Source organism: Lissotriton helveticus, chromosome 3_1 (assembly GCF_964261635.1).
Source record: "Lissotriton helveticus chromosome 3_1, aLisHel1.1, whole genome shotgun sequence".
Classification (NCBI taxonomy): Eukaryota; Metazoa; Chordata; class Amphibia; order Caudata; family Salamandridae; genus Lissotriton; species Lissotriton helveticus.
This window is the reverse complement of record NC_136061.1, coordinates 937,430,192-937,454,928: the sequence shown is the minus strand read 5'-3', so window position 1 is coordinate 937,454,928 and position 24,737 is coordinate 937,430,192. Positions and strand designations below refer to the sequence as shown.

Below are 24,737 nucleotides of genomic sequence, written 5' to 3'. Positions count from 1 at the left end.
TTGCTCATGCTGACTTCAAGGTCTTGACCGCCGTTTATTTGGCATCTTTATGAGGTCTGAATACACGTAGGGTCGATTCTGTGTCTGCAATTAATTTGTTATCTTTGAGTCAAATTCTCTGTTTCCTGGGTGGGACTGTGTGAAACTTTTTATATCTGAGTGTATTCTTGTAAAATGAATGAATTTTGTGTTGCGTAAAATGTGCAGATCTTCACCATTTACCATAATGTAACATTTCTTGCAGGAGAATGGATCAAGTCATAAATGTCTCAACAAAGTCTGACTTCAAATCATTTTTTTTGTTGTAAAACAATTTTTATTGCAGAGGAAAATGTTAGGTATACAATATACACGCAGGTGTGTTAGCGGGATCTCAAGTATTTCTCTACATCTAGATATTACGTACACAGCCTTATAACCCACATCCCGGAGGTAGGGTGGCGTACATACCGTCAGCATGGTGCCTCAGTTTCCTGGCATAGACGTTCTCAGTGATCTACCGCTCTCAACTTTTTTTAAACCTATAGTTCCCCATCGTCCAGTAGTGGTGTAGAAACCCTCTTCAACATTTGAGTTAGTTTAACTGTCCCCCCCTCCCTGTCCCCCTGGTGTCTGTGCCTATGTGCAATGGTCGTAAACTAAGTTGAGTTGGTAGTTCTAGGATTATGAAGTCAATTATTAGGTGTGTGTGTCTGGTGTTAGTGTTGGGTCCAAAACCGCTTCCCCCGGGGTCTCCGAGTGTTCTATTTCCTCCTCTTCTCCACTCTCCCCTGTGCTGTCCCTAAGCGCCTGGACTAGGATCTCCCATGCTAGCGCCGCTTCCTGAGCTTTCTCATCTGCTTTACGCCTGGCCAGCTGGTATCTAAGCGTGCTCTCTGCCGCAGCCCACTTCAGAAATTCGTTCATCCATTTTTGATGTGTCGGTGCCGTCTTAGACTTCCAACCTCTGGTGAGCTCCCTCTTTGCAATAAGTAGACCCATGTCTATAAATTTACTCGACAGCTTGGTTTTGCGTGTGTGTGGAAACCAGTGTAGCAGGACGACCTCGCTGTCATAGTGCAGGACTCTATCTGTAACCTCATTCAAGGTGTCTCCCACCCCTGTCCAGTATTCTTGCAATCGCGGACAGTCCCTGAGCATGTGAATTAAGTCTGCACCTGTTAGTGCACATCTGGGGCACGCTGCATCCTCTGCGCCAAAGTATTGTGCTATTTTATTCGGAGTGAGGTAGGCCCTATGAAGAATGTAAAGATGTATCAATTGGAAGCGGGCGTTCCTGGTGCTTTTCCTAGCTCTCTGAACCAAGTGGGACCACGTTGTGTCAGGGATTTCTTTTTGCAGATCAGTCTCCCATTGTGTTTTGAGGCGTGTCAGCGGTGGCATGTTGTCCGTGCTCATTCTGGAGTAGAGACACGTTGTGAGAAGTTGGCCTGATATGCAGTGCTCACTATTCTAGTGATCACTATGTATCAGTCCAAGCAACCCTTATTGATGATTGGTTGTAAGTCAACCTTATAGACCAGCTATCCTAGTAGCATGGATACGAGCAGTCTAAGGCTAAGACTCTAGAGGGCGTGTTAAGCCAGCTGTTTTACCATCACATTACCCCTTGAACACCAAGTGAAAGGGCACCACACAAGTTGTTATCAAAAATAAAGTATATTTATTTATAACAGGACTACCCTGGCTCTTTATGAGACAGGGAGCTAAGCACACAACAAAACTCTTAAAGAAACACTGAAAGTCGCACAATTTACACAGATGCCCGAGGGGCACGAAAAACCATATACTATGAAAATGGAATGCGAAATTACTAGCAGGTAAGTAATACTTTTCTAGACTTTAGAATCGCTAGGCCTACAATGCTAAACACTTAGGTTAGGAGCAGGAGGCCTGTGGACGTCGTGTGCAGAGTGGGAACTCTCACGCGTAAGGCGGGAAAAAGTCTATGGAGGCTAGTAAAGACAAAGTTACTGTTCTCGGGCGAACCCGACTAGGTGGGTCGAAAACAAGAGTGGATCCGAACACTTAGGGTGTTGGACTATGCTGGAGCACCGGAGTACTCAGTTTACCTAGCCCAGGGGCTGCGGCTGCATAGGGTTCAAGTTGCGTCGGAAACCCTTGTTGTCGAACCAGGAGCCTGAAGAAAGAAGTTGCTGGCAGGCGGCCAGTGAAGAAGTTCGTGGAGATCCAAGCCTGGATCAGGGAAGAAGAAGACCTGTAAGCAGAGGGGACCAAGTTCTGAATCACTAGCCAGTGATTAAGTGGGCACCAGAGTGGCACCGGGCGAAGTCACCTCGACCAGGTGAGTGGGCGCTGCTGGGCTCTGCAGTCTCTCGGACCAGGAGGCGTTGTCGGCGACCAGGATGGAGGTGCGAGCTGTCCCACGAAGGTACTTGCTGTCGACGTCGCTGGACCCAGGATTGGGGCAACAAGTCTTGGCAAATTCAAGTCCACGCGGTGGACCTAAAATGGAGTCTGGAGTGGACCAGGAGGGTCCGGGGTGCTCCTCTGTTGGAGGGGAGCAAGGGCCAGTCTGGAGCAACCAGACCAGCGGTGTTTGTCGTCGAAGTTCGTCGTCAGAGGGCCACTAGCCAACGGGCAAGTGACCGGGACAACGCGGTGAGCAGCAAAGAGCAGAAGGGCCCCACGCAGATCTCGTGGATGCAAGGGGGCTGTACTTCGGTGCTGGAGCTGCTCAGGGTCGGGGCTTCTCTTACCCCAAAGCACTCAGTCGAGGGTCACTCGGTGGTCGTGCTGGACAAGCGTCGTGCAGTTCTGAAGATGGCCGGTCCCTTGAGGTCTCGTCGCACCCACGGATCAAGGCTGGGCTGATTATGTAGGTTGAGGTCAGAGGTGCCAGGGAAGCCGGTTCTCGTCGTGCTGGAGCAGTCTTGACCCGAAGGAGAGACTGACAACAAACCGCGTTGCTTGGTTGGTGCCTGCTGCTGCAGGGTGACTACTCCTTAGTCACAAGGGAGAAATCTTGAGAAGAGTCTTGAGTTCTTCGTGCAGAAGGTCGGTTCAGGATTCAAAGATTGATCTAATTTGGAAGGGGGCCTGCTCCTACCTTTATCCTGTAAAAGGGGGCTGGCACGCGACTAAGTCCTGCCCTATGGGTGGGACCAGGAGGGGGGTGGTTACACCCCTCTCCTTTGGCGGGCTTTCCCCAGCTCAGGGTCTGGTGTGCCCCTGGAACTGGTTCAAGCCGGCCTATGCACAGTGAGCACCGGGGTGCCACTTGCAGTCACCTTCCTCTAAAGCCCTGCCTACCTAGAATACACAAAACCCTGTCTGGGACGGTGCTGGCACCGCCCCTGGCAGGAAACCCTTTGTCCTTGCCTCCTGCTCTGGGAGGACTCCCAGCAGCAGGAGGGCAGACTTGTGTCTCGGTGGCAGCATCCATTTTGTGGAGCTAAGGCTCTGTCTGACTTTAACCGGGGTTATAGGTTACATACATGTCGTGTCCCTCTAGAAGGGTGGAATGCTAACCCCGTCGCCAGAATTGGCGAGGGGTTAGTATTCCAATTCGTATGACACCTTACTCGACATGTTTTGATAAAGCGATACCAGAGTTGGCATATAACCGCGAGGATTATAATGCACTTAAGAGTATATGGTACGCGTTATCATGGAACAGCTAGTAGGACTTGGTTCCGCAAGCTGCAAACGGGCTCAGCTCATGCCAGAGCACCATTTCACATTATTCCAAGCACTCTGCCTTCAGGATTGTTAAGGCCTGCCATAGGAGTGACTGATAGGAATATATGTGTCCATTTTAGGGTTAGATATAGGAATACTATATCTAAAGCAAAGGGTGATTACACCACCTTGCCCCAGCTGTCAAGCAGCCAGTTGTGTCAGATTTGGATGGCCAGCCAGGGGTGGCATAATACATGCTGCAGCCCCTGGTAGGCCCTGGGTACACCTATGCCCTGGGTACCTAAGGTACACTGTACAGGGACTGATAAGGTGACTCAGTATCCAATTAGATAGGTACCTAAGGTACATGGAATCCATTTTACAGAGAGAGCAGTGGGCCTGGGGTCCTGAATAGCAGGGCCCCAGGTCAACTAAGTCAGAAAACCAGCAAAACACCAGGCAAAAAGTTGGGGGCAACCATAGTCAGGGATCTACCTTCCTACACACGTAACCGTCTTGAACGTTCCTGCTGTCATCATCGTGTATTGGCACGCCGGTGAAGTTTCAGGTTCAATCAGTCCCTCTCCCCAATGTGCCTGAATAGTCCTCACTACCGCCGCGTGCAGTAAATAGCCTCCTCGTGGGAGATCGTATTGCTCCTGTAGAGTCTGGTATGGCGTTAGCACCCCGTCAGTATATAGGTCTCCCACCATCTGCAGACCCGCCTCCTCCCACAACTGGAGGTTTGACCAATCCCCTCCATGCGGAAGCGCCGTTATCATTCCTATTGGGATCTCTGGCGCATACGGGTGACCAGGACCGGCACGCTTTTGCATGCGGTTCCAGCATAGCCGCAGCGTCCTTTCTTCTTGGGTCAACCCTCTGAGCATTCATTTCTGCTGTAGGGCTATGTACGCAACACATGGCGGGGGGTACCCACGTCTCTCTCTTGGTCAGGCCCCCGGTACACTCTTGCCACCTCCTGCGTGAAGAATTGCAGTTGTGCAGCCAGGTAATAGAGCTCAAAGTCTGGGACCGCTAGTCCGCCTCGATCTTTCGGGCGCATTAGAGTCACCAGTGCTATTCGCCGCCTGCCTGCTCCCCACAGGAAGGACACTATGCTAGACTTCAGGCGCTTGAACATTTCTCCCGGTATCCACACAGGGAGGGTCCTAAAGAAGTACAATAATCGTGGCAGGGCGATCATTTTGAGGAGGGACACTCGTCCCGCCAGGGATAAGGGGAGGGTAGCCCAGAAGGACATGTTGCCTTTCAACGCTCGAATACATCGACCGATGTTCCCGTCTAATAGGGTGGCGGGTTCATGGTAGATGTAAACCCCGAGATAGTGCAGACAATCAGGTTCCCATCGCATGTTAAGGTTGGTCGATGGACACTGCTCTGCTTTCCGGAGCGGAAAGAGGCAAGTTTTCGCCCAGTTCACTTTTAAGCCTGAGATTTCTCCGAATCTCAGTAGTAGATCCTCCGCACCCTCAACCACTTCTCCGGCATTATCCAGGAATAACAGAAGATCGTCTGCATACAGCGATATATAGTGGTGAGTCCCTCCTACTTCTAGTCCGTAGTAAGCATCCCCCCTTCTAGCCAGTGTCGCAAATGGCTCCATCGCCAGAGCAAACAATAGAGGAGACAGCGCACACCCTTGTCTTGTTCCCCTGTTCACCTCGTAGCGATCCAATATTAAAGCTCCTACTCTCACCCTAGCGCCTGCCGAGGCATAAAGCACTTTGGTCCATTGTATATAATCTTCTCCTAGACCAAAACACTGCATCACTTTATAGAGGTAGTCCCATTCCAGGCTATCGAAAGCCTTTTCAATGTCGACCGACAGCACCATAGGGGCTCGTGCGGTCGTTGGAGGGTCCGCTATTAGTCTAAGCAGCCTGCGAATGTTGTGGGACGTGTTTCTAGTGGGGATGAAGCCCGATTGATCCCCATGAATCAGGCCCTGCATATGGGCTATCAGTCTTGTGGCTAGGATCGTGCTTAAAATGTTATAATCCGTCGTCAGCATTGACAACGGGCGGTACGACGCTGGATCCGAGCTATCCCTGCGCGGTTTTAGCAAGGGGATCATAATCGCCTCACGCATCGATTGGGGCAACTCGCCCTTCTCTTTGGCTTCGTTATATATTATTCGTAGCCTTGGGGCCAGTAAGTCCATATACTTCGCGTAAAACTCAATAGGCAACCCATCCATCCCTGGTGTTTTGTTACGCGCCATTCTCTTTATGGCCCCCCTAATTTCCGCGAGGCCGATAGTTTTAGCATGTTCCGGTTCTAACCGAGGCAGCTGGATCTCTGTTAACAAAGCGTCCGTCGCCTCGGGTCGAGCCTCTAAACCCCTCCTGTATAAGTTGTCATAATAGTCCTTGAAGCACTTCACTATATCTAGTTGGGTGTTGTACACTTCCCCGCCCAATCCTTTCAGGGACAGTATCGGGGTTGTGCCCCTATTGGGGTTGGCCAGCCAGGCTAGCAGTGTCCCTGTCTTATCCCCTTCGGCAAGAGCCTTAGTCAAATAAGATTTGTAATCAAAGCTGCGTAGGCGCTCTATTTCAACAGCCACCGCTTCCCGCGCTGCACATACCCTATCTTGTAATTCGGGGTGGTTGGGTCGCGATTTCTAGGCTTCCCGCAATGTCCGCTCAGCCTTGTCTAAGTCCTCTACTAATGTCCGTCGTGCTCCCGCAAATTTCCCTATACAGTGTCCTCTTACTACTACCTTGAATGCATTCCATTCAGCGGCTCGTGAGGAGGTAGTCCCCTCGTTCTCTGTGAAGTATTGTGCGATTCTGGTTTCTAAGTCTGCGCTGAACGGCGGGTCATCCAACGTGTCTGGCCGGAGCCGCCACGTTGGGATCGGCGTTGTCCCGTTCATCCAGGCTAGTGTGAGCAGTAGGGGGTTATGATCTGATATCGAGCGTGTGAGATATTCTGTGCGGGCAACCATCGGTAATATTTGCTGGGAGCATAGGAATGCGTCTATACGGACGTGTAGGTCGTGCATGCTAGAGTAGAAGGAATAATCCCTCTCTGCAGGGTGTTGTATGCGCCACACATCAGTCAGGTCCCATTGCTCCTGCCAGTTCGATCTGTGTTTCGCCAATCTATGTACTGGGGAAGCGTGCAGTGGTGGGTGTGATCTATCTAAGGTGGTGTCCTCAATAGAGTTGAAGTCCCCCCCCCCCCCCATCAATATGTGGCCAGCGAAATAGGCAGCTAAGTGTCTGGAAAGTTTAGTGAAGTACACCGCTTGCTCAGCGTTCGGTGCATAAACGCCGCAGAGTGTGATATCACGGCCCCTAAGTAATCCCTCAACAGCTACAAATCGCCCCTCTGGGTCTACGGTGTGCCTAGTGACTTGGAAGGGGATCCCGGCTCGAATCCAAATTAGCACCCCCCTGGCAAATGCTGAATATGTGGTATAGAACAGGTGACCCCTCCACCTCCTTTGCAGTGCGGCCCCTTCTTTTTTAGTTAGATGAGTCTCCTGCAGGAAGGCAATGTGAACCCCCCTGCGGACCAGGTAAGAATGAATTTTGTGCCTTTTAGTCATTGAGTTCAGACCCCGCAAATTCCAGGACACACATTTTAACGATCCCACACTATCCATTATCCCGATATTGTCGGTTATGAGCCCTGACCAACTGTGGCCAGACACCAGGAATGACATCTCTCCCAGCTGTCCCCAACAGTTTCGCCCCCCCCTCCCTCCGCACTCTGTCCCCTCCCAGCACTGCCCCTCCCCCCCTTCTCCCGCCCCTGTCTTGAGTAACCCCAACGTCTCCAGACATCCTCCCCCCTAGAACAGGACCTAACTGCGAAAGAGTTACCCCCGTCCAAACAATTGAGCAATGTGCTCTCAAAACTTCCTACTCCGCAGTCTGTACTGCGGTGGCCTTATGGGCCTCTGGGCGCGAGTACTAGCCTCCGCTATGGAATTTATCTCCCTATTCCCCGCCCCTCAATATTCATCCAGACTCACGTTAGTCCAGTCTCACGTCTGCCTGCTCAAGTGATCGGCCATGCCATACCAGCCAGACTGTCGCTTTCAGACCCCCCATGGCTCTTGGTTTAGCTGCCGAATATTTCCTCTGCTGTTTGTGGTGTTACTGTCGGACCCCTTGCGCTGTCCACCTCCGACAGTTCTGTTTCCGATCCCGTTCTTCTTCCCTCCGAGTTCGATTCTCTCCCCAGCTGTGATGACACCACGCCGGAGACCTCCTTCACCGCCTGCAGTGCCGCGTTCTGCTCCTCTTCCGTCTGTGATTCCGTCGGTTTTTTCCGGTGTTGTCCACGTTTCCGAAGCCGCTTGGACCGTCGCACCGAGCCCTGTTGGAATTCCTCCTCGGCTCTGAAGCGGGCCCCATCTGTTCCAGCCTTGTAAGAGTCCCACCAGGACCATGCATCCGCCGAAGATGTAAAGAACAGGGCCTTCCCATCTATTGAAATTCGGAGCCTTGCCGGGAATAATAGCGAGTATTGCAGACCCTCCGTACGTAGTTCTTTTTTAATGGACAGGAACGAGGCTCGTAGTTTTTGAGTTTCGGAGGTGTAGTCCGGGAACAACGTGACTTTACTGTTATCGACCTGAAACGGTCCCGCTTCCCTCGCTCGTTGCAGTAGCCAGTCTCTGTCCCTGTAGTGGAGCAATTTAATCACCACCGGTCGCGGGGGGAGCCCCGGTTTCGGGGGCCTGGCAGGTACACGATGTGCTCGCTCCAATGTGAAGAAGGAGGACAGTCCCTCCGGTGCCACCGCTGTTCGCAGCCAGTTGTCTAAGTAACCCATTATGTCCGTCCCCTCTTTTTTCTCCGGAAGGCCCACCAGGCGTACATTGTTCCGACGGCTGCGGTTTTCCGCATCCTCTGCCCTTCTTTCCAGTGTCTGGATGCGGTCCAGGGCGTCCGTGAGTTTGCCTTCCAAGGCCTTTTGTCCCGGCACAATGTCTTTTAGAGTGATTTCCGCCTCTTTGACGCTATCGGCTAGCTTCCCATGGTCGGCTCTCAGGAGCCCCAGGCCCGTCGATACCTGAGCAATGTCTTGCTGCAGAGCGGCCTTCGTGGCTGCAATAGCTTCTAGGATTTTGTCCTGCATCATTTGCAACTCTGAATGGGGCTGTTGCACGTCGTCTGGAGCCTCTGTGGCCGGCCCCCCATCACCTTTTGGCCCTTTCGTTTTCCCCATGCCACCTACGGGTTAACAGCCGGCCTAGCCTGGGCAGGTCGCGACAGATAGTCTACTCAGCCGGTGGTGAGGCCGCAGCCTTCAGTAGGAGTCGTCACTGTTCTGGCAGTCGCGACCTGTGGTCCGCGCGGTTGGGGTCCACTCGCCAGTGGAGGTAGTCGTGCTCCAGGGGTCCTGTTGCTGTACTCGTGCGTATCTCCCTCAATATCGTGGAAGGGGAGTCTGTGGCCGCTCTTCTTCCTAATGAGGCCCTGTTATGGTCACGCTCGCTGCTGTCGTTCGGGTCCGGCTCCAGTGCTGCACCCCGGGGCGGCTCTCCTGTAGCCCGTCTCTCACCGTGGGTAGCTGCGCCAGTAGCCGCCATGCCGGGCCTCCGGATCTACTCTCGCTCGCTGGCGGGAGCGGACCCCCCCGCTGGGGAGTCGGGCCGTCGCTCCGGGAAAGGAGCAGCCAGTCTTCGTTGCCACTCACTGCCTGGGCCGCACACCGGACCGGCCCAGTGCCGCCAGCCAGTCGCCACCTCTCCCCTGTTCTGTGGTCTCGCGGCCCGTGGCCGAGTGCAAAGCCGCTAAAGGTGGTAAGGCTCACGAGTACCAGTGCACCTCAGTGCTGGATTAGTGCTACGTTGGTCAAAGGAGGGCTGAGCGTCCCTCCGGGTGGATGCAGGGCTCCGTGTCCTACTACAGGAGCCCCTAGGAATAGACCCCTGGAGTGTGGCTGCGGGGTAGTCGGGCCCAGCACCAGGATCGAGGGCTCCTCACACAGTCTAGTAGTACCTGTCTTAGGCTGGTCGGGTCCTCCGCCAGTTCTCACGGGGTGAGGCCAACGGGCCCTGGGTAGATCCTGCGTATCGTCCTCCGTTTCTGCCCTCACTCCTTCAGGGTCCCCATCCGCCGTTTGTCGCAGCTGCCCCCGTACCTCCGCAGGTCGTCAACGAGGACCCGCCTAGTTCGTGAGCTCGCCGACTCTCCCGCTGCTCACTCGTGGCTCCGCTCACTTTTCTCCCCTAGTCGCTGACAGGCCAACGTCGGTGGGGTTGCAGGCCCACAAGCCGGGGCGTCGATTTTCGGGCTCCACGGGGCCGGGGCCACCACCAGGCACCCCGGCTACGCACACGCCCCTTCACAGTCTGCCGCCGCCGGGGCGCTTCTCGGGGGTAACACCCTCCTCACAAGTCCGCTGGTCACCTGTAGCCGCGCCCCGGACCTCTGCCGGCGACAGTCCGCTGTCCTCCGCCTCCTCACGCCGCCATCTTGCGCTTCGTCCTCCCGGGCTCTGCACAGCTCGTAGCGCTGGTTGTGGCCGTTCTGCTTGCCAGCCACTCAACCGGAGCAGGCGCTGATGGAAGCTGCGGAATCGACCCGAATTTCGCGGGGATTCCACTTATAATTCCGGATATTTTGCGGATAAGTGGGCCGAGGGCCGGGAGCCTCACTAGGCTGCGTCCGCTCGCATCGGCTGCTAGCCACGCCCCCTCTGACTTCAAATCATGATGCAGCTTGGAGATATCTACCTAACACATATACACAATGGGACTGATTCACAAAGGGCCTCCACCCTCGTGGCAGAGGCCCTGCAGTCATGGGGCAGTCTCGTCACTCGGGTGGAATCTTTGCAATGAGAATACTCATATTTTACAAAAGACACTTTTGCAGCCCTTTCTGTAATACTGGTGAACATGGAACACCAGCGCTATCTCAAGTCCACAGTTCCTCATTTTGCAGGGGGGTGAATCTCTTTGCCTCTCCACCTGTGCCATAAAATGGAATTGGCTAAAAAGGCGAATAAGCCATCAGGAGGCTACATAAGGGGGCACAGCTCTGTCAGTGCACCCCCTAAAGGCAGCCCTCTGTAGGGAACTCAAGATGTCCTATGGGTCCTCCATACATCCTCCAGCAAGCAAACTTCAGTTTACTAAACACTCTTAATTTATTTAATATTATTTGCCCTATGCGACCTGGGCTCTGCAGGAGGGAATGGCCATCAATAATGCAGAGTACCAGCTTCCAGAACATTTTTGTCAGGTGGTGGTGATGGTGGGGGAGGCTCGACGTGTAAAAAGTTTCAGATGGGGGGGCTCGGCCGACAAAAGTTTGAAGACCTCTGTTATAGGGTCTCTCTATGTCCCTAATGCAGGCCAGGAATCCTTTCTCAAGGGTGCATTGTCCGAACTTCCAAGATTTCAGGATAAGCATGTGTTAGGGGACCTTAAACTCGTTATGGATTCAGACTTAGATAGGTCGGGCCACCGCTATGGCTCTGCGGGGGCAATCTCCACTGAGGGAAAGAGATGGTTGAGTCAGGGGGGTCTGCTGGACTTGTGGCGGGAGGCCCATCCTAGGAGCATACACTACTCTTTTTACTCACATGTGCACCAGACATACGCCAGGTTAGACCACTTTATTGGTTCCTCAGAAATTAACGCACAAGTGGAAGAGGTGGGTATTGTCCCGGCAGCACTTTCTGACCACGACACTGTGGTGGTGTCTCTCACAGTCCCTCACACTAAAACGTCTAGAGGGAGGTGGCGATTTAAGAGAATCCTTACTGCATAGGAAAGGGGTGACCCAGCAGATACACAAGTGCATCACGGACTATCTCACAACAACGACAAGCCTGACACTCCTTTATCCGTGCTGTGGGGGACCCTTAAGGCGGTGGTGAGAGGGGAACTGATAGCGATTTCAGCAGTAGAAACCAGAGAACGGAAAGAAAAGAGGGAAACACTCACAGCCAAAGTTTTGGAACTTGAAAGGGTGCACAGTCGCACGGGCGCTCCCAGGATATGGCGGCAATTAAAGGTGGTCAGGGCCCAGCTCGCAGGCCTGGACATTGATCGAGCTGAGTTTGCGGCCCTGCGGCTGAAGCACACATATTATGTTGAGGGGGTGACAAAACCGGGCATTTCCTCGTGAGCAAACTCAGAGCTCGCATTCAACGCTCCAAAATCACCACCCTCCATGAGGCTAGGGGTGAGAAAATGGAGAGTGATGAACAGATAGCAGAGGCTTTTAGGGATTTTTACGCCTCTCTCTACAGCAAAGATCAGACCATCGATACGGACGGGGAGGCCTACCTCAGCCAAGCGGCGACCACAGCCATTAACGCATCTGAAGCAGCAGCTCTGGATGCACCAATCAGGATCGAGGAGGTGATCGGAGCGCTATCCCGCCTTAAGCCCCTGAACTCTCAAGGGCCTGACAGCTTCTCGGCCGGCTTCTATAAGACTTTCTGCCCTCTTCTAGCACCAATTTTAACCTGACTCTTCAACTCTTTTTAGGGGCCGGGTTCGATACCCCTGGACACACTGGAAGCAGACATAACTGTACTACCCAAGCCGGGGAAGGATGACACTCAGTGCGCCGCATATAGACTGATCTCCCTACTCAATCTGGATTTAAAACCCTTCACAGGGCTGCTGGCGGCCAGATTGGGTCCATGACTCCCTGGCATTATCGAGCCAGACCAATCTGGCTTCATCCCGAACTGACAATGCAGCGACAACACTAAACGCCTCATGCACTCAATCGATAAGGCCCATTACAACGAAATGGATGCTATGCTTCTATGGATCAATGCTGAAAAAGCGTTTGACAGGGTTGACTTGGGGTTCCTAGACAAAACGCTGGCACATTTTGGCATCGGGGAACGATTTTGGGCCTGGGTCGCGAGCTGCTACGACAAACCGAGGGCGTTGATACGGGTGAACGGTATAAACTCATACCCGTTTGACATTAGGTGGGCCACAAGGCAGGGGTGCCCTCCATCGCCCCTCCTCTTCGCGCTATACATAGAACCCCTAGCCCAGAGGATCCGGGATAACCCCGACATACTAGGCATCCCCTTTGGAGGGGAGCAGCATTTATTTATTTATTTAGTGTGTTTTATATAGCGCGCAGCTACCCCAACGGGGTGTCCCGGCGCTTCTGCACATTTGCTGAGTCTTACACGGGTGAATTTAGCAAAAAAGGAAGGTTTTCAGTGCTTTGCGAAAAGGCAGCTCCTCCTGTATCATCCGAATGGAGATGGGGAGTTTATTCCATAAAGAAGAGGTGCATACCTGGAAGGTTTTTCCCCCGGAACGTGCTTTTTTGAATCTGGGGGAAAACAACAGATTTTTTGAGTTGGAACGAAGGTGTCTCTCATTGCTATAAGGACGAAGACAGGAGGAGAGATAGGCAGATCCTTTTCCTTTGATAGCGCAATGGGCTAAGGTGAGGGCTTTAAATTCCGCTCTTTTACTAACCGGTAGCCAATGTAACCTGAGTCGATGTGGCGAGATATGCTCACGAAGAGAAATACCACTGACCAGCCGAATAGCTGCATTCTGGACTGTCTGTAACCGATGACAGAAGTCAGTCCAAGATATAGCCCCTTGGCATAGTCTAAATGAGAGGTTATCAGTGCCTGAACAAGGATTTTCCTAGTGCTGCTGGGGAGAAAATTGATGAATTTTCTGATCATCCTAATTTTTGAAAAACAGGCAGCAGATACTGTCTGAACTTGATTATAGAAGGATAGATTGGAATCCCATCTTACCCCCAGGTTTTTTACTGATTCCTTGGGGGAGGGGCTACACTCAAATCAAGTGGCAACCAGAGGTTCGAGTCCAAAGGAGAGGGTTGGTGGAAAAAGAGAACCTCAGTTTTTCCTGCATTCAGCCGGAGAAAATTATTGTCCATCCAACGGGCGATGTTACGAAGACAGAGTTTCAATGGATCATAGGTGGTCTGAGTGGGAGTGTCATAAGAAAACAAAAGCTGAATGTCATCAGCATATGAGGTGACCTTAATGCCTGACTGAGCAATGAGCTCGGTCAGGGGGGAGAAATAAACATTAAACAACAGGGGGCTTAGTGAGGAGCCCTGAGGGACACCCCACTTTAACAGGCGGCTCTCAGAGGTGTAGGGTGGGGTGAACACCGCCTGTGTTCGGTTGGATAAAAAAGAGGACAGCCAGTCCAAGGCCTTACCTTGAATGCCTTTAGACCGGAGGCGGTCAAGCAGGACGGGGTGAGAGACGGTGTCGAATCCTGCCGAAAGATCAAGCAGCACCAACACCGCTCTTGAGCCCCCGTCCAGCTTACATCGCACGGAATCCGCCATCTCTATTAAGGCAGATTCGGTGCTATGGCCAGGTCTAAATCCATGTTGGCAGTCATGGAATAGGCCATGGGTTTCCATGAAGCCTGCTAGTTGCTGATGTACCAGTTTTTCAAGGACCTTGGCAGGGGCGGACAATAAGGAAATAGGCCTATAATTAGCCGGATCATCAGGGTCTGCTTTGGCTTTTTTGAGAATAGGAACTAATTGGGCATGTTTCCATGAATCCGGGAATATGCCTGTCCTAAGAGATTCATTCCATATGTCATTTAATATGGGATTGAGGAGAGGGGCCAATGCTTTATATTGTTTGGCCGGCCAGGGATCGGTTGGAGAGCCTGATCTACATTTTAAAAGTTCTGTCAAGGATCGGTCTAAAGTGATCTCCTCAAATTCCGAAAAAACAGGAGCAGACATTGAATGGTCCGCCAGTATTTCTTCAGTTCCCATACTTTTACTATGGGGGAAGGACTCGTAGATGGATGCAATTTTTTCCTCAAAGTAGTCAGAAAGACGATTGCAAAGGGACTGTGATCCTGGGACCTGACATTTAAGGGCCATAGGGTCAGTGAAAGTTCTTACTGTGTTGAAGATTTCCCTAGTGGAACCTTGTGCTCTGTTGATTTTCTCCTCCAGGAAGATTCTTTTATGGTTGATTATCTTCTTCCGGTATTCTTTAAGGGCTATTTTATATTTTTGTTTATCGTCTAAGGAGGACGAATATCTCCATCGACGCTCCAAAAATTTACAAGCAGATTTACATTTGCGGAGATCATCAGAATACCAGGGGGAGGAAGGGACAGCTTGAAAGGTTTTAATGGGCCTCAAAGGAGCAATAGAGTCGATCGCAGAGGAGATCCAGCTGGTGAAATTAGTCAGACGAGAGTCCAAGTCTGGTGCGCCATAGGGGCGGTAGTTGAGAGATGTTCAGCTAAGCTGTCGGGAGAGATCTTACTCCAGTTGCGGCCTACCGTCTTGGCCCGTAGCCTAGGTCTGTCTTGATGAAATAATAAGATGGAAAAAGGGATGAAAAAAATGATCAGACCAAATCACTGGGTAAGGTTCGCTAATGGAGATGTCCGCTAGATTGGAGCAGATAAGATCAAGTGTGTGTCCAGCCTTATGGGTGGGGAGAGAGACCAATTGGATTAATCCACCATCAGTTAAGGTGGAAAGAAAATTAGAACTGATAGTATCGGAGGCATCCTCCACATGAAGGTTAAAATCACCAAGCAAGGTGAAGTTCGCATAGCGGGAACTAGCTTGGAGCACAAAGTCCGAAAGTACAGGTAAAAAAGATACCTTGGACTTAGGAGGACAATATACTAATAGGCTTGAACATGTAATATTAGGCCTCAGTTTAATACAAAATGGTAGTGCCTCTATAGATTCAATTTGGGCAAAGGGATAAGAAGAGATAGTCCATTGCGACCTATATATTTTTGCCACGCCTCCACCATGACTATCACTCTGCCTATTGGCACACAGGATGTTATAACCAGAGGGAATAGCCAGACACAAGGCTGGGTTAGATTCATCCCCCAACCAAGTTTCCGTCAGGAAAAGAAGATCCCACTTATTGTCTGTCAGGGTCTGGGCTATATCATCAGTCTGTATGCAGATGATATCCTGGCGGCTCTAGACGCGCCTGAAAGGTCGGTGCCGGCCTTACTGCGAGAGCTGGAGACTTTCGGGAGGGTGTCTGGCTTTAAAATCAACACTGAGAAGGAAATCCATGCTCCTTCCCCTTGGGAGCTACGCCCTGATGCCACTAAAAGCATCCCTAGTATACAGGAATCTCCGTTCATTTGCTTCGATCCCATACCTGGGGATTGTTCTGACCCCGACTACGGAGCAGACAGTCTTCCTGAACTATGCGAAACTCATATCTCAAATACAATGTGACCTGAGACGATGGCAGCAACATCCATTGTAGTTATTGGGCCGCATTTCGGCGATAAAGATGTCCATCCTACCCAAAATATTATGTTTTTCAAACCATCCCAGTTGGACCCCCCGCGGGTACACTCCGAAAACTGCAAGACGCCATACAGCAATTTATATGGGCCGGAAAGAGGCCACGAATGCAAAGAGATCTCTCTCACCGGACGCCAGATGAGGGTGGGCTAGGGATTCCTAACATCCAGCAATATTTTCAGGTAGCCCAACTTAGATACTTAGTGGAATGGAGCCGGCCTGAATCAGAGAAGAGGTGGCTCTTCCAAGACAGAGCAATGGCGCAGACAGCCCTATGGAGAATACCTTTCCTGAGATGTTCCGATAGGCTGAAATATCTCAACAGATCCCCAATTACCCACACAGTGATGGGGGTATGGAATAGAGTCACGACTAAGAGGGGATATACCTTGTTTCCCTCATCACTTACGCCTCTGCTAGACAATCCTGAGTTTGAACCCGGGATAGATAGACGGGCTTTTTCGCAATGGCGCACATCAGAGTGCAGATCCGCAGGTCATCTATTCGATTTAGCCGGGTTTCTTAAGTTCTCTGATCTCTCACAGCTATACGATCTCCATAACCCGAAAAGAGACCAGTACTTTCAACTCAGGCACTGGTTGATGCACCCGGAGATACGCCCGCATGTAGGTAGGAAACTAACGACTTATGAAAAATGGCTTGTTACTAAGCAGACAAACCGAAAGCTAATTACCAAGCTCTACCGGATGCTAGGGTCACTGACTCCTCAGCAGAGATCAGCAGGGCAGAAACCCTGGCAGAGGGAGCTGGGGAGAGCCCTGTCTGCAAAAGACTGGCAGGCCATATACTATAGGGCAAACCATACTGCTAGGAACACGGCAAGCAGGGAAGCGGCAGTTAATGTGGCAACTTATTGGTACCTAACAGGGGTAATCCAGACCGCAGCCCGACTTGTTGGAGGGGGTGTGACGAGGAACGCACACTGACTCATCTGTTATGGGAGTGCCAAGAAGTGACGGGATTTTGGACGGAGGTCCTCAACGACATTGATAAACAATTCGACATCGAGATCCCTCATTTTCCAGCTTACACACTCTTAAGGCTCCCCAACGCACTTACATTTCCTTTGAAATCAATCAGGGGAAAACAGATGAGACTAGCAGTGGGGGCGGCTGTCCAACACATCTCATCTCTATGGGGTACACAGACTCGCCTCTCGCATACAGGGTGGTTGCACAAGTTATGGTACATAGTTGGTATGGGGCGCATCAAGCCTCACCCAGTCCATGTCCTCTTTTAACACCATCTGGCACCCGTTACTAGATTTACTAGCGCAGTAATTTAATGAAGTCACATGCCCGAAATATCTACGCCTCCTGAGACTCACTAGCTCTTCATCTTCGAGAGATGCAAACAATGAACAGGCGCACTCTGATCATCGTTGACACCAAACACACCCGTAACAAACTTCGGCACACCGGTTCCGGGAGGGGATGGGTCAAGGGGGAAGGGAGTTTGGGGTTTCGTTCTTTTGCCAAAATGAGTAGGTTTAGTGCATGCCTGGCAGGGGCCCGTGCCTTGCCAGGCAGGTCAGGACTTTCGCCTCACAGACAAACTCTAGCTTTGACCTGCTAGGACGCTACATAGTTGAGTCGGTCTGGTGAAGGTCTTACGTCTTCAGACCAAAATAAATGGGGCTTGTACTGTGTTCCTTTTTCATTGTCTGAAACTCAATAAAACAAAGTTAACACAAAAAATAATTCTTATCTCCTGTTCCCCATATTGAATTTCTAATTCTGTTTGAGATTTTTATTGTTTGGTATTTTGATTTTATTGCTGCTTTGGAGCTGCATAAATACTTGGATGTTCTGGGGCACACACATGACACTGCAGAACAAGTAAAGTGTCTTAGATAACTAGATCAATTATGGTGTTTTTCTCTAGCAGCAGCACAAATGGGAGAAAGGCAGTCATTAACCTACATGGAGTTTTAGGTCTGGCTTGATGATGCAACTTTCATCTGACCTTGTAACTTACACCAATATTATTCTATAGTTCTGTGCTTCTACACAAAAATGTATACATTCCTATTCTATTTGTAATGCTTCACATTACCATAAAACAACCCTATAAATTCAGGCCTATTGGCATTGCCCCGCCAGCATCACTCTGAAAGTCAAGGTTGACGAATACCAAGGTTGTCTACTCTTTATTTCACCTCATGTCTCTTTTATTCACCAATATACTATCTATTTCCCTATATTACACTGTGTTACGTTCCTTTTTAGCCTGGCTCCTCCCTTTGTCACAGCTTTTCCAATTTTTTCTTCCTCCCTTTCTGCTTTTCTTGGGTCAAAGCCTTATAATTAAAAATAAGCCCCTAAACAGAGTGCTGGTGGGCCCCACCTGAAAACACTGGCTTAGACTAAGCACTGATAACTTTGATATTCATTGCTACAATCTAAAAATTAGAAAATGAGTATGTGTTTTACTCTTGTGTAAAATACAGCAACTTAAAACTTACACTATCAATATTGTTCACAGCTGTTAGGCATGTCTTTGCTCACCCGCAAATGACTCTCTTAAAGGCGACTGCCAATTGCTTTGGTTGTGATGTCCAATCTACTTATAAAACAGGTCAATTATGTTGGCCTGCTTTCACCTTAACTCATGTGGCAATAACCTAAAACTCAGACTGTAACCCACCCCATTAGAGTTGTATATTTCAGAGAAACTTGACCAACGCATTACTTCTTCTTCAGCATGTTCAGGTGCCTTAATTGGCCAAAGTTAAATCAAGGTCTCTGCTCTATTTGTATCCTAATAAAGAGCGACCGCTAATCATGACAGACTGCTCAACATAGTGTTTATCCTTTTCTATGTATGCCAAAAATCCTATACCTGGAATCTCTCTTAAGTGACTATACATCAAGTATCTTTCCAGACATACAGATTCTGTTTATTGTCAAGAATGCTGTGTATAGTCTGAGTGATCTCATCAATATTAATTTTCCTACCCTTCTTTCTGACAACTTACAATCTAGGATTGTTACAGTGGTGGTTCATTTGTTTTCTACTCTGCCTCGAAGATACACTATTCTAAATCTTTCTAATTGAGAAGATGTTTTTGAACAAGAACTGATCACACACACCATGTGAACATTTTACAAAGATGAGATCCTGGGGTATCACATTGAGCCTAAACTCTGCGAATCTCCAGGCACAAATATACAAGCCGAGTGTTTTTCACTGCTGCCTGTTCAAACAGACTAGCAAGAAATGATGACTGAAGATAAGGAATGAGTGAACACAATTGCTAATGTTGTGTATGCCAGGAAGGTGTGGATGCTGAGCAAGTGCTCAAACAGGTGGTGATACACACAACTATACAGCAATACACACATTGGGATGACTGAAGGTCGAAGGACCACAGTATTTCATACAAGATTCACCTATTTGTGAAGTGTCTGAATTGTCTTGTGAAAGGCACATTTTGATGAGAAATATTCATTGTGAACCACCAGTGGCTATTGCTAGTATACTTTTAGATTTTGTGAATTATGGACATACACCTAGGCATAACATTAGCCATGCACGAATTCAGAGAAGATGTAGCATTTGTACTCTGGCAAAAAGAAACATTTAACAAACCATAATATGACCACAGTTAAGAGTAGTTTTGCAGCAGCTCTCTGAGAAATGGTGCTCAACAATTATTACTAGAAGCCCAGTAGTATGACCTAGCGTTAATAGACCACTGATCCAAGCTGTCTGCAGGCAGCCTTTTATCACTTGCAGCGCCAAATCATTTTTCAGCCGGTTTAGCTGTAGACAGTAGGGCACATTACACATCAAAGGTCATGGCAGATTTGGGGGAAATACGTTTTTTAGTTGCCCGGGCTTTATTGTAATAACACACCCTATCAAACCAGTCAAGGGTGATTCCAGTTTTGAAACAGTGAATCCCCTGGCTTCCTCGTCTCCAATTAGAAGCAACAAAATGATGTCTGAATTTGGAAAGTTGGTTGTGAAGACTAAAGGCCAAAAGGACAGTAAATAAGGATAGAGAAAACAAAATGTTTAATCATGAGAGAGAAAAGAAATGAACTGTGAAAATACAGCTACGCTCTAAATTTGTCTTTCTTCTCCTCTTCCACAGGCAGTGTGTTATTCAACCGATGGCGGTGGGTCCTGATGGGAAACTGACCCCGCTGAATGAAGTAATGCACAGAATGGGGGATCGGAGATCATCGTCATCCTCTGGTTCAGATATGAAATAAGCAGCCCCTAGGACCAATCAGCGATACCTAGTGCTCTCTCTCTTTCAAGCCTTTATATCCAGAAGTGTGCTCCATGAACTTTTAGAACTTGATGTGGCTGGATTGAACAAGTTACTTACCTTTGGTAATCCTCTTTCTGGTGGATACTTGGTCTACATCAGATTCCTCACCTTAGACTGCAAAATATACTCAGGAGGTTTAACGTCAATGCTTCTGCGCAGATGTAGGTGGCCCTGTGTGGCTCCACAACAACTTTGTTTCACCCCGGAAGTGACAAACTGAGCCACATATAAGCGCCACACCTGTGTGCTGATGTCAGTTTCATTCTTGACTCTGTTCGTATCCTCGAAAGTAGAGCCCAGCAATAATCAATAATATCAGTGTGTAGATTCCTTGAGTGGGATCTTTTTGGTTCAGAGATGACATTCCACAGCACAGAAGGAGGATGGGCAGTGAGGAATCTGTGGTTAGCTAACATGTCCTCCAGAAAGAGCGATACCAAAGATAAATAGCTTGCTCTAACCAGAAATTCCTCACCTTTTGAATAGATACCAAAGCAATACCTTCTAAAGGTTTTCTTCTGTGGGATGACTCCTGCAGGACAGAATGGGCAAATTGCCCTTCCTGTCGGAGGTGACTGTCAAGGCAATAGTGCTTCCTGAATGTGTGTACATTTGCCCACATCACAGCCTGACAGATGTCAAGTATAGGCACTCCATGTGCCAGCAAGGTTGTAGCAGTCTTGAACTTGGTGAAGTGGACCCGTAGCCCCTCCGGAGGCTGCTACTTGGCTAGCAGGTAGCAGATCTTGATACAGAGGACTATCCACTTGGACGAAGTCCTTTCCTGTACTTTTTTGTCTATTTTTGCCACAGAATCCCACATAGAGCTGATCGTCCACCTGAGGTGCAATCGATGCAGAAGCTCTTTTAGAGTCCAGCCGAGTGAAGAGAGCATCTTGTCCACTCTTTTGAGGGTCGAGGTGGCGCAAATAACACTGGAAGAGTGATGGATTGCCTGACATGAAAAGCAGTAACCACCTTAGGAAAAAAGCTGTCTAAGTCCACAGAACCACTCTGTCTGGGAAAAAGGTGGTACAAGGTGGTTGCACCGACAGCGTCTGTAGTTCACCCATTCGATGAGTCATAATCACCATAACCAGAAACACCATCTTCACAGTCTGGAGACAAAGTGGGCAGCTGTGCATGGGCTTGAATCGCGTGCACATGAGGAAAATAAGAATCAAATCGAAATCCCCGTGTGGCATCATTAAGGGTTTTGGAGGAAATATGAGTCAAACCTTTAGAAACTCTCAATACAGTTGGTGATTTGAACAGAGAGGGTTGGCCGAGTAAATGTAAAAAGGCCGAAAGAGCCAACAGAAAACCTTTATTGGTGTCTAATTCAAGTCCTTGCGGGGCCAAAAATAAACAACAGGAAATCCTTCAGTGTGGATCAGTACTGCAGGTGCCACACCAGGCTGTAAACTTTTCCCAGTTTTTGGTGTGTAAAATTGGTAGAGGGCCCTTAGAAGTGAGAATGACATCCTTTGATAGATGGTAGTAAAGCATTCAGCAAATTGAATGCAACTCCAACAGGTTAACAGCTTAATGTGAAGACGTATCCACCAGAGACCAGGGTCCTCTGATCGCCACCTCTCCCAGATGACCTGCCTATTCTAATACTGATGAATCTAGCATCACCCTCAGCTGTGGGTGAGGCAGAGAAAGGAATTTGCTGCTGGTCCATTTGTGGTTGAACCCCCAATGCAGGCCTTTTGCTATCTCCTCAGAAACCTGGGTGGAATCCAATGGGTTCCCCTCGTACTGGACCTGCTGAGACTTAAGCTTCCACTGCAGAGCTTGCATATACCACCTGGCATGATCGACTGGCATGATAGAGGGTACCAAGAGGCCCAGAAGCAACCGACCCACACTCATGAGACCCATGACCAGGGCTAAAACATCCAGATAATTGCCTGAATGTCCTGGACTCTTTGTGGTGGAGGGAAGGACTGAAACTGCACTGTACCCAGATGGCTCCAATTAAGGGGAGCCTCTGCCAAGGAGTCAGGTGTGACTTTGGCATGTTCATCATGAACCACAACAATGTTAGGAGGTTCGCCGTCATCTAGAGCTGGATTTCGACTGGCTGTGGTGCCTTCAAGAGCCAGTCATCGAGGTTGGAGAAAACTGGAGATCCTAACATCCTGAGGATTGCTGCAACCACTGTGATCACTTTTGGGAACACCTGAGTGAAGTTGGTGAGACTGAAGGGGAGCACAACAAATTGGCAATGCTTATGGCCCACCTTGAGCTGCAAATAGCATCTATGAGACTGCAGGACATGTACATAATTATAAGTGTCATGCAGCTGAAAAGCCTCTATCTAGTGGCCTGGATCTTGGGGATACAGAACATGGGCCAGTGTGAGCGTTCTGAATGTGTTTCTCCGTAAAAAGTCATTCAGAGGGCAGAGATCTAAAATAAGATGAAGGCCTCTGTTCTTCTTCGGCTCAAGGAAATAACGGCAGTAACCGCCAGTCCCTGCTTCCCGGGCTGAGACACTCCATCTATGAATGAATGAAGGATTTATAAAGCGCTGGACTCACCCCTACCAGGTTATCTTTGTGCTAACAGTGAAACCAGAAAAACAAAGAGGTGGAAGCAACAATATTAAAAGAGCTTAGATTTCAGTAGTTTTCTGAATTTTTGCAGGTCCGGGCACATACGTAACACACAGTGGAGTGAGTTCCAGAGGCACAGGGCTACATAGGCAAAGGATTTGCCTCCAGCTCGAAGTTTCTTGACCCAGGGCACTAGTGGAAGAGCCTTACCACTAGAGCGCAAGTCTCTGTTGGGACGATAGAGGATAAGACTATCGTTCATAAACTTAGGTCCACTATAGTTAAGGGTTTTGTGAATCAGACAGCATATTTTAAACTTGATGCGATTACGAATAGGAAGCCAGTGTAAGCTTTTTAATAATGGTTCGGAAGGAGTCCTGGGCGGTTGATTTAGGGCCAGTTGAGCTGCAGTGTTCTGCACTATCTGGAGCCTATTAAGCACCCCCTCATTCGCTGCTCCTAAAAGGGCATTATTATAGTCGAGTCGACTTACTACCAGGGCTTGTAGCAGGGTCTTATGGACGGATAGGGGGAGAAGATCGAACACTCTCTTTAGGAGCTTTACCATACCAAAACAACTACCTGAGATGGCCACCTCCTGCTCCTTCAATGATAAAGAAGGGTCTAGATATACTCCTAAGTTTTCAGCCTTGTTAGTGGGCACAGGAGCGGGGCCTAATTCTGCTGGCCACCACTCCGGAGACCAGATAAGTTAAGCTTTGCCAAACAGGAGGACTTCTGTTTTGTTGGTGTTCAACTGGAGGAAGTTACTTGACATCTAGTTGAAAATTGCATGCATACCCTCTGTGAACAGCTGTTTAGTGGCATTCAAGTTGTTATCAAATGGCTCTATGGCTCCTTTCACCAAAAGAACCTGCACTTTTTCGAGAAGGCTGGACAAGTGTTTGTCTGAAAGACGTTTGGATGTAGGAGAGAGAAAAGGAACTGTAGGGACTAGCCTCGCTTGGCAACCTGGAGGACTCACCTTAGGGATGGTATATTTTGCTAGCCATGGAGGAAATATTTGATCCTGCCTCCTACAGTATGGAGCCTGCTGCTAAGGGCAAACTAAAGCGGTTTGGAAGCAGATGCCAGAGTGGGGTGGGGGGATGGTTGTCCCTGATGACCTAGACATTCCATGCTGGATCCCCATCCTGACCCGAAAGGACGAGGCTGCCAGATGTGGGGGTGGTGGTCTTGGTGTGGGTGGGTGGCTTGCCAGACCTCACGAGTTCGTTGAAAGGGGCAAAGCTGATGAGCAAACTGTCTCCCAGGGGTAGAATTGCTCAGTGAATGCAAAGTCACACTGCTTTCTCTAAAACAGGGTCTTCAAACTGGGGGGGTTGCTCTCCTAAGGGGGGCTTTAAGTGATATCAGGGGGGGGGGGCACCAAGCTCTGGCCAAAAGAAGCATTATGCTGATAACAGCACTTTGTTTTCAGTTGAACCACATGAGCAGCAGTAAGTCACTCTTTAATGGGCCATCAAGAACAGCTTTTGGCATTTATATCCTGGCTGGGAGAAGGTGTGTAAAGGGAAGGGGTCCAAATATTCATCAAACCATCACATTTCAAATAATCACACTGGATACTTTTACATGTTAGTAAGGCCTGCCTTACCAGAATAGTGTGTTTGGCTATCATGTATTTGATTGCATTTTTAAAATAGTAACAGAACTTTACTGCAAGGTTTGAATAAGTCTACACATATTTAAATATTGCCAGTTTATTGACATTTTTGGAGGGGGGATCCTGATGTTTTTTTCCCACTTAAAAAATTGGAGGCCACTGCTTTAAAGTGTTCCAACACTAAATCAGACTTTTCACCAAACAGGTGGGAAACATTAAATGGCACGCCCATAAATGGGGCGTGCACATCTGTAGAGAAGTCCGTGGATCACATTCAAGTCACTCTAGTGCTGAGTGCTCGGCTCAAGCAG

At 49.3% G+C, this 24,737-nt stretch overlaps 1 protein-coding gene across 2 annotated transcripts in view; it reads left to right on the top strand.

The window, feature by feature from the left end:
• Nucleotides 1–22,857, top strand: part of LOC144823106 (chaperone Ric-8A-like) — a 152,368-nt gene extending 129,511 nt beyond the window's left edge. For both annotated transcript variants that reach the window (XM_078681287.1, XM_078681286.1), the window contains one exon: nucleotides 20,053–22,857. In XM_078681287.1, the coding sequence (XP_078537413.1) occupies nucleotides 20,053–20,173 (121 nt within the window). In that variant the 3' untranslated portion in view covers nucleotides 20,174–22,857. The remainder of the gene's footprint in view (nucleotides 1–20,052) is intronic.
• The last annotated feature ends 1,880 nt before the right edge of the window (nucleotides 22,858–24,737 follow it).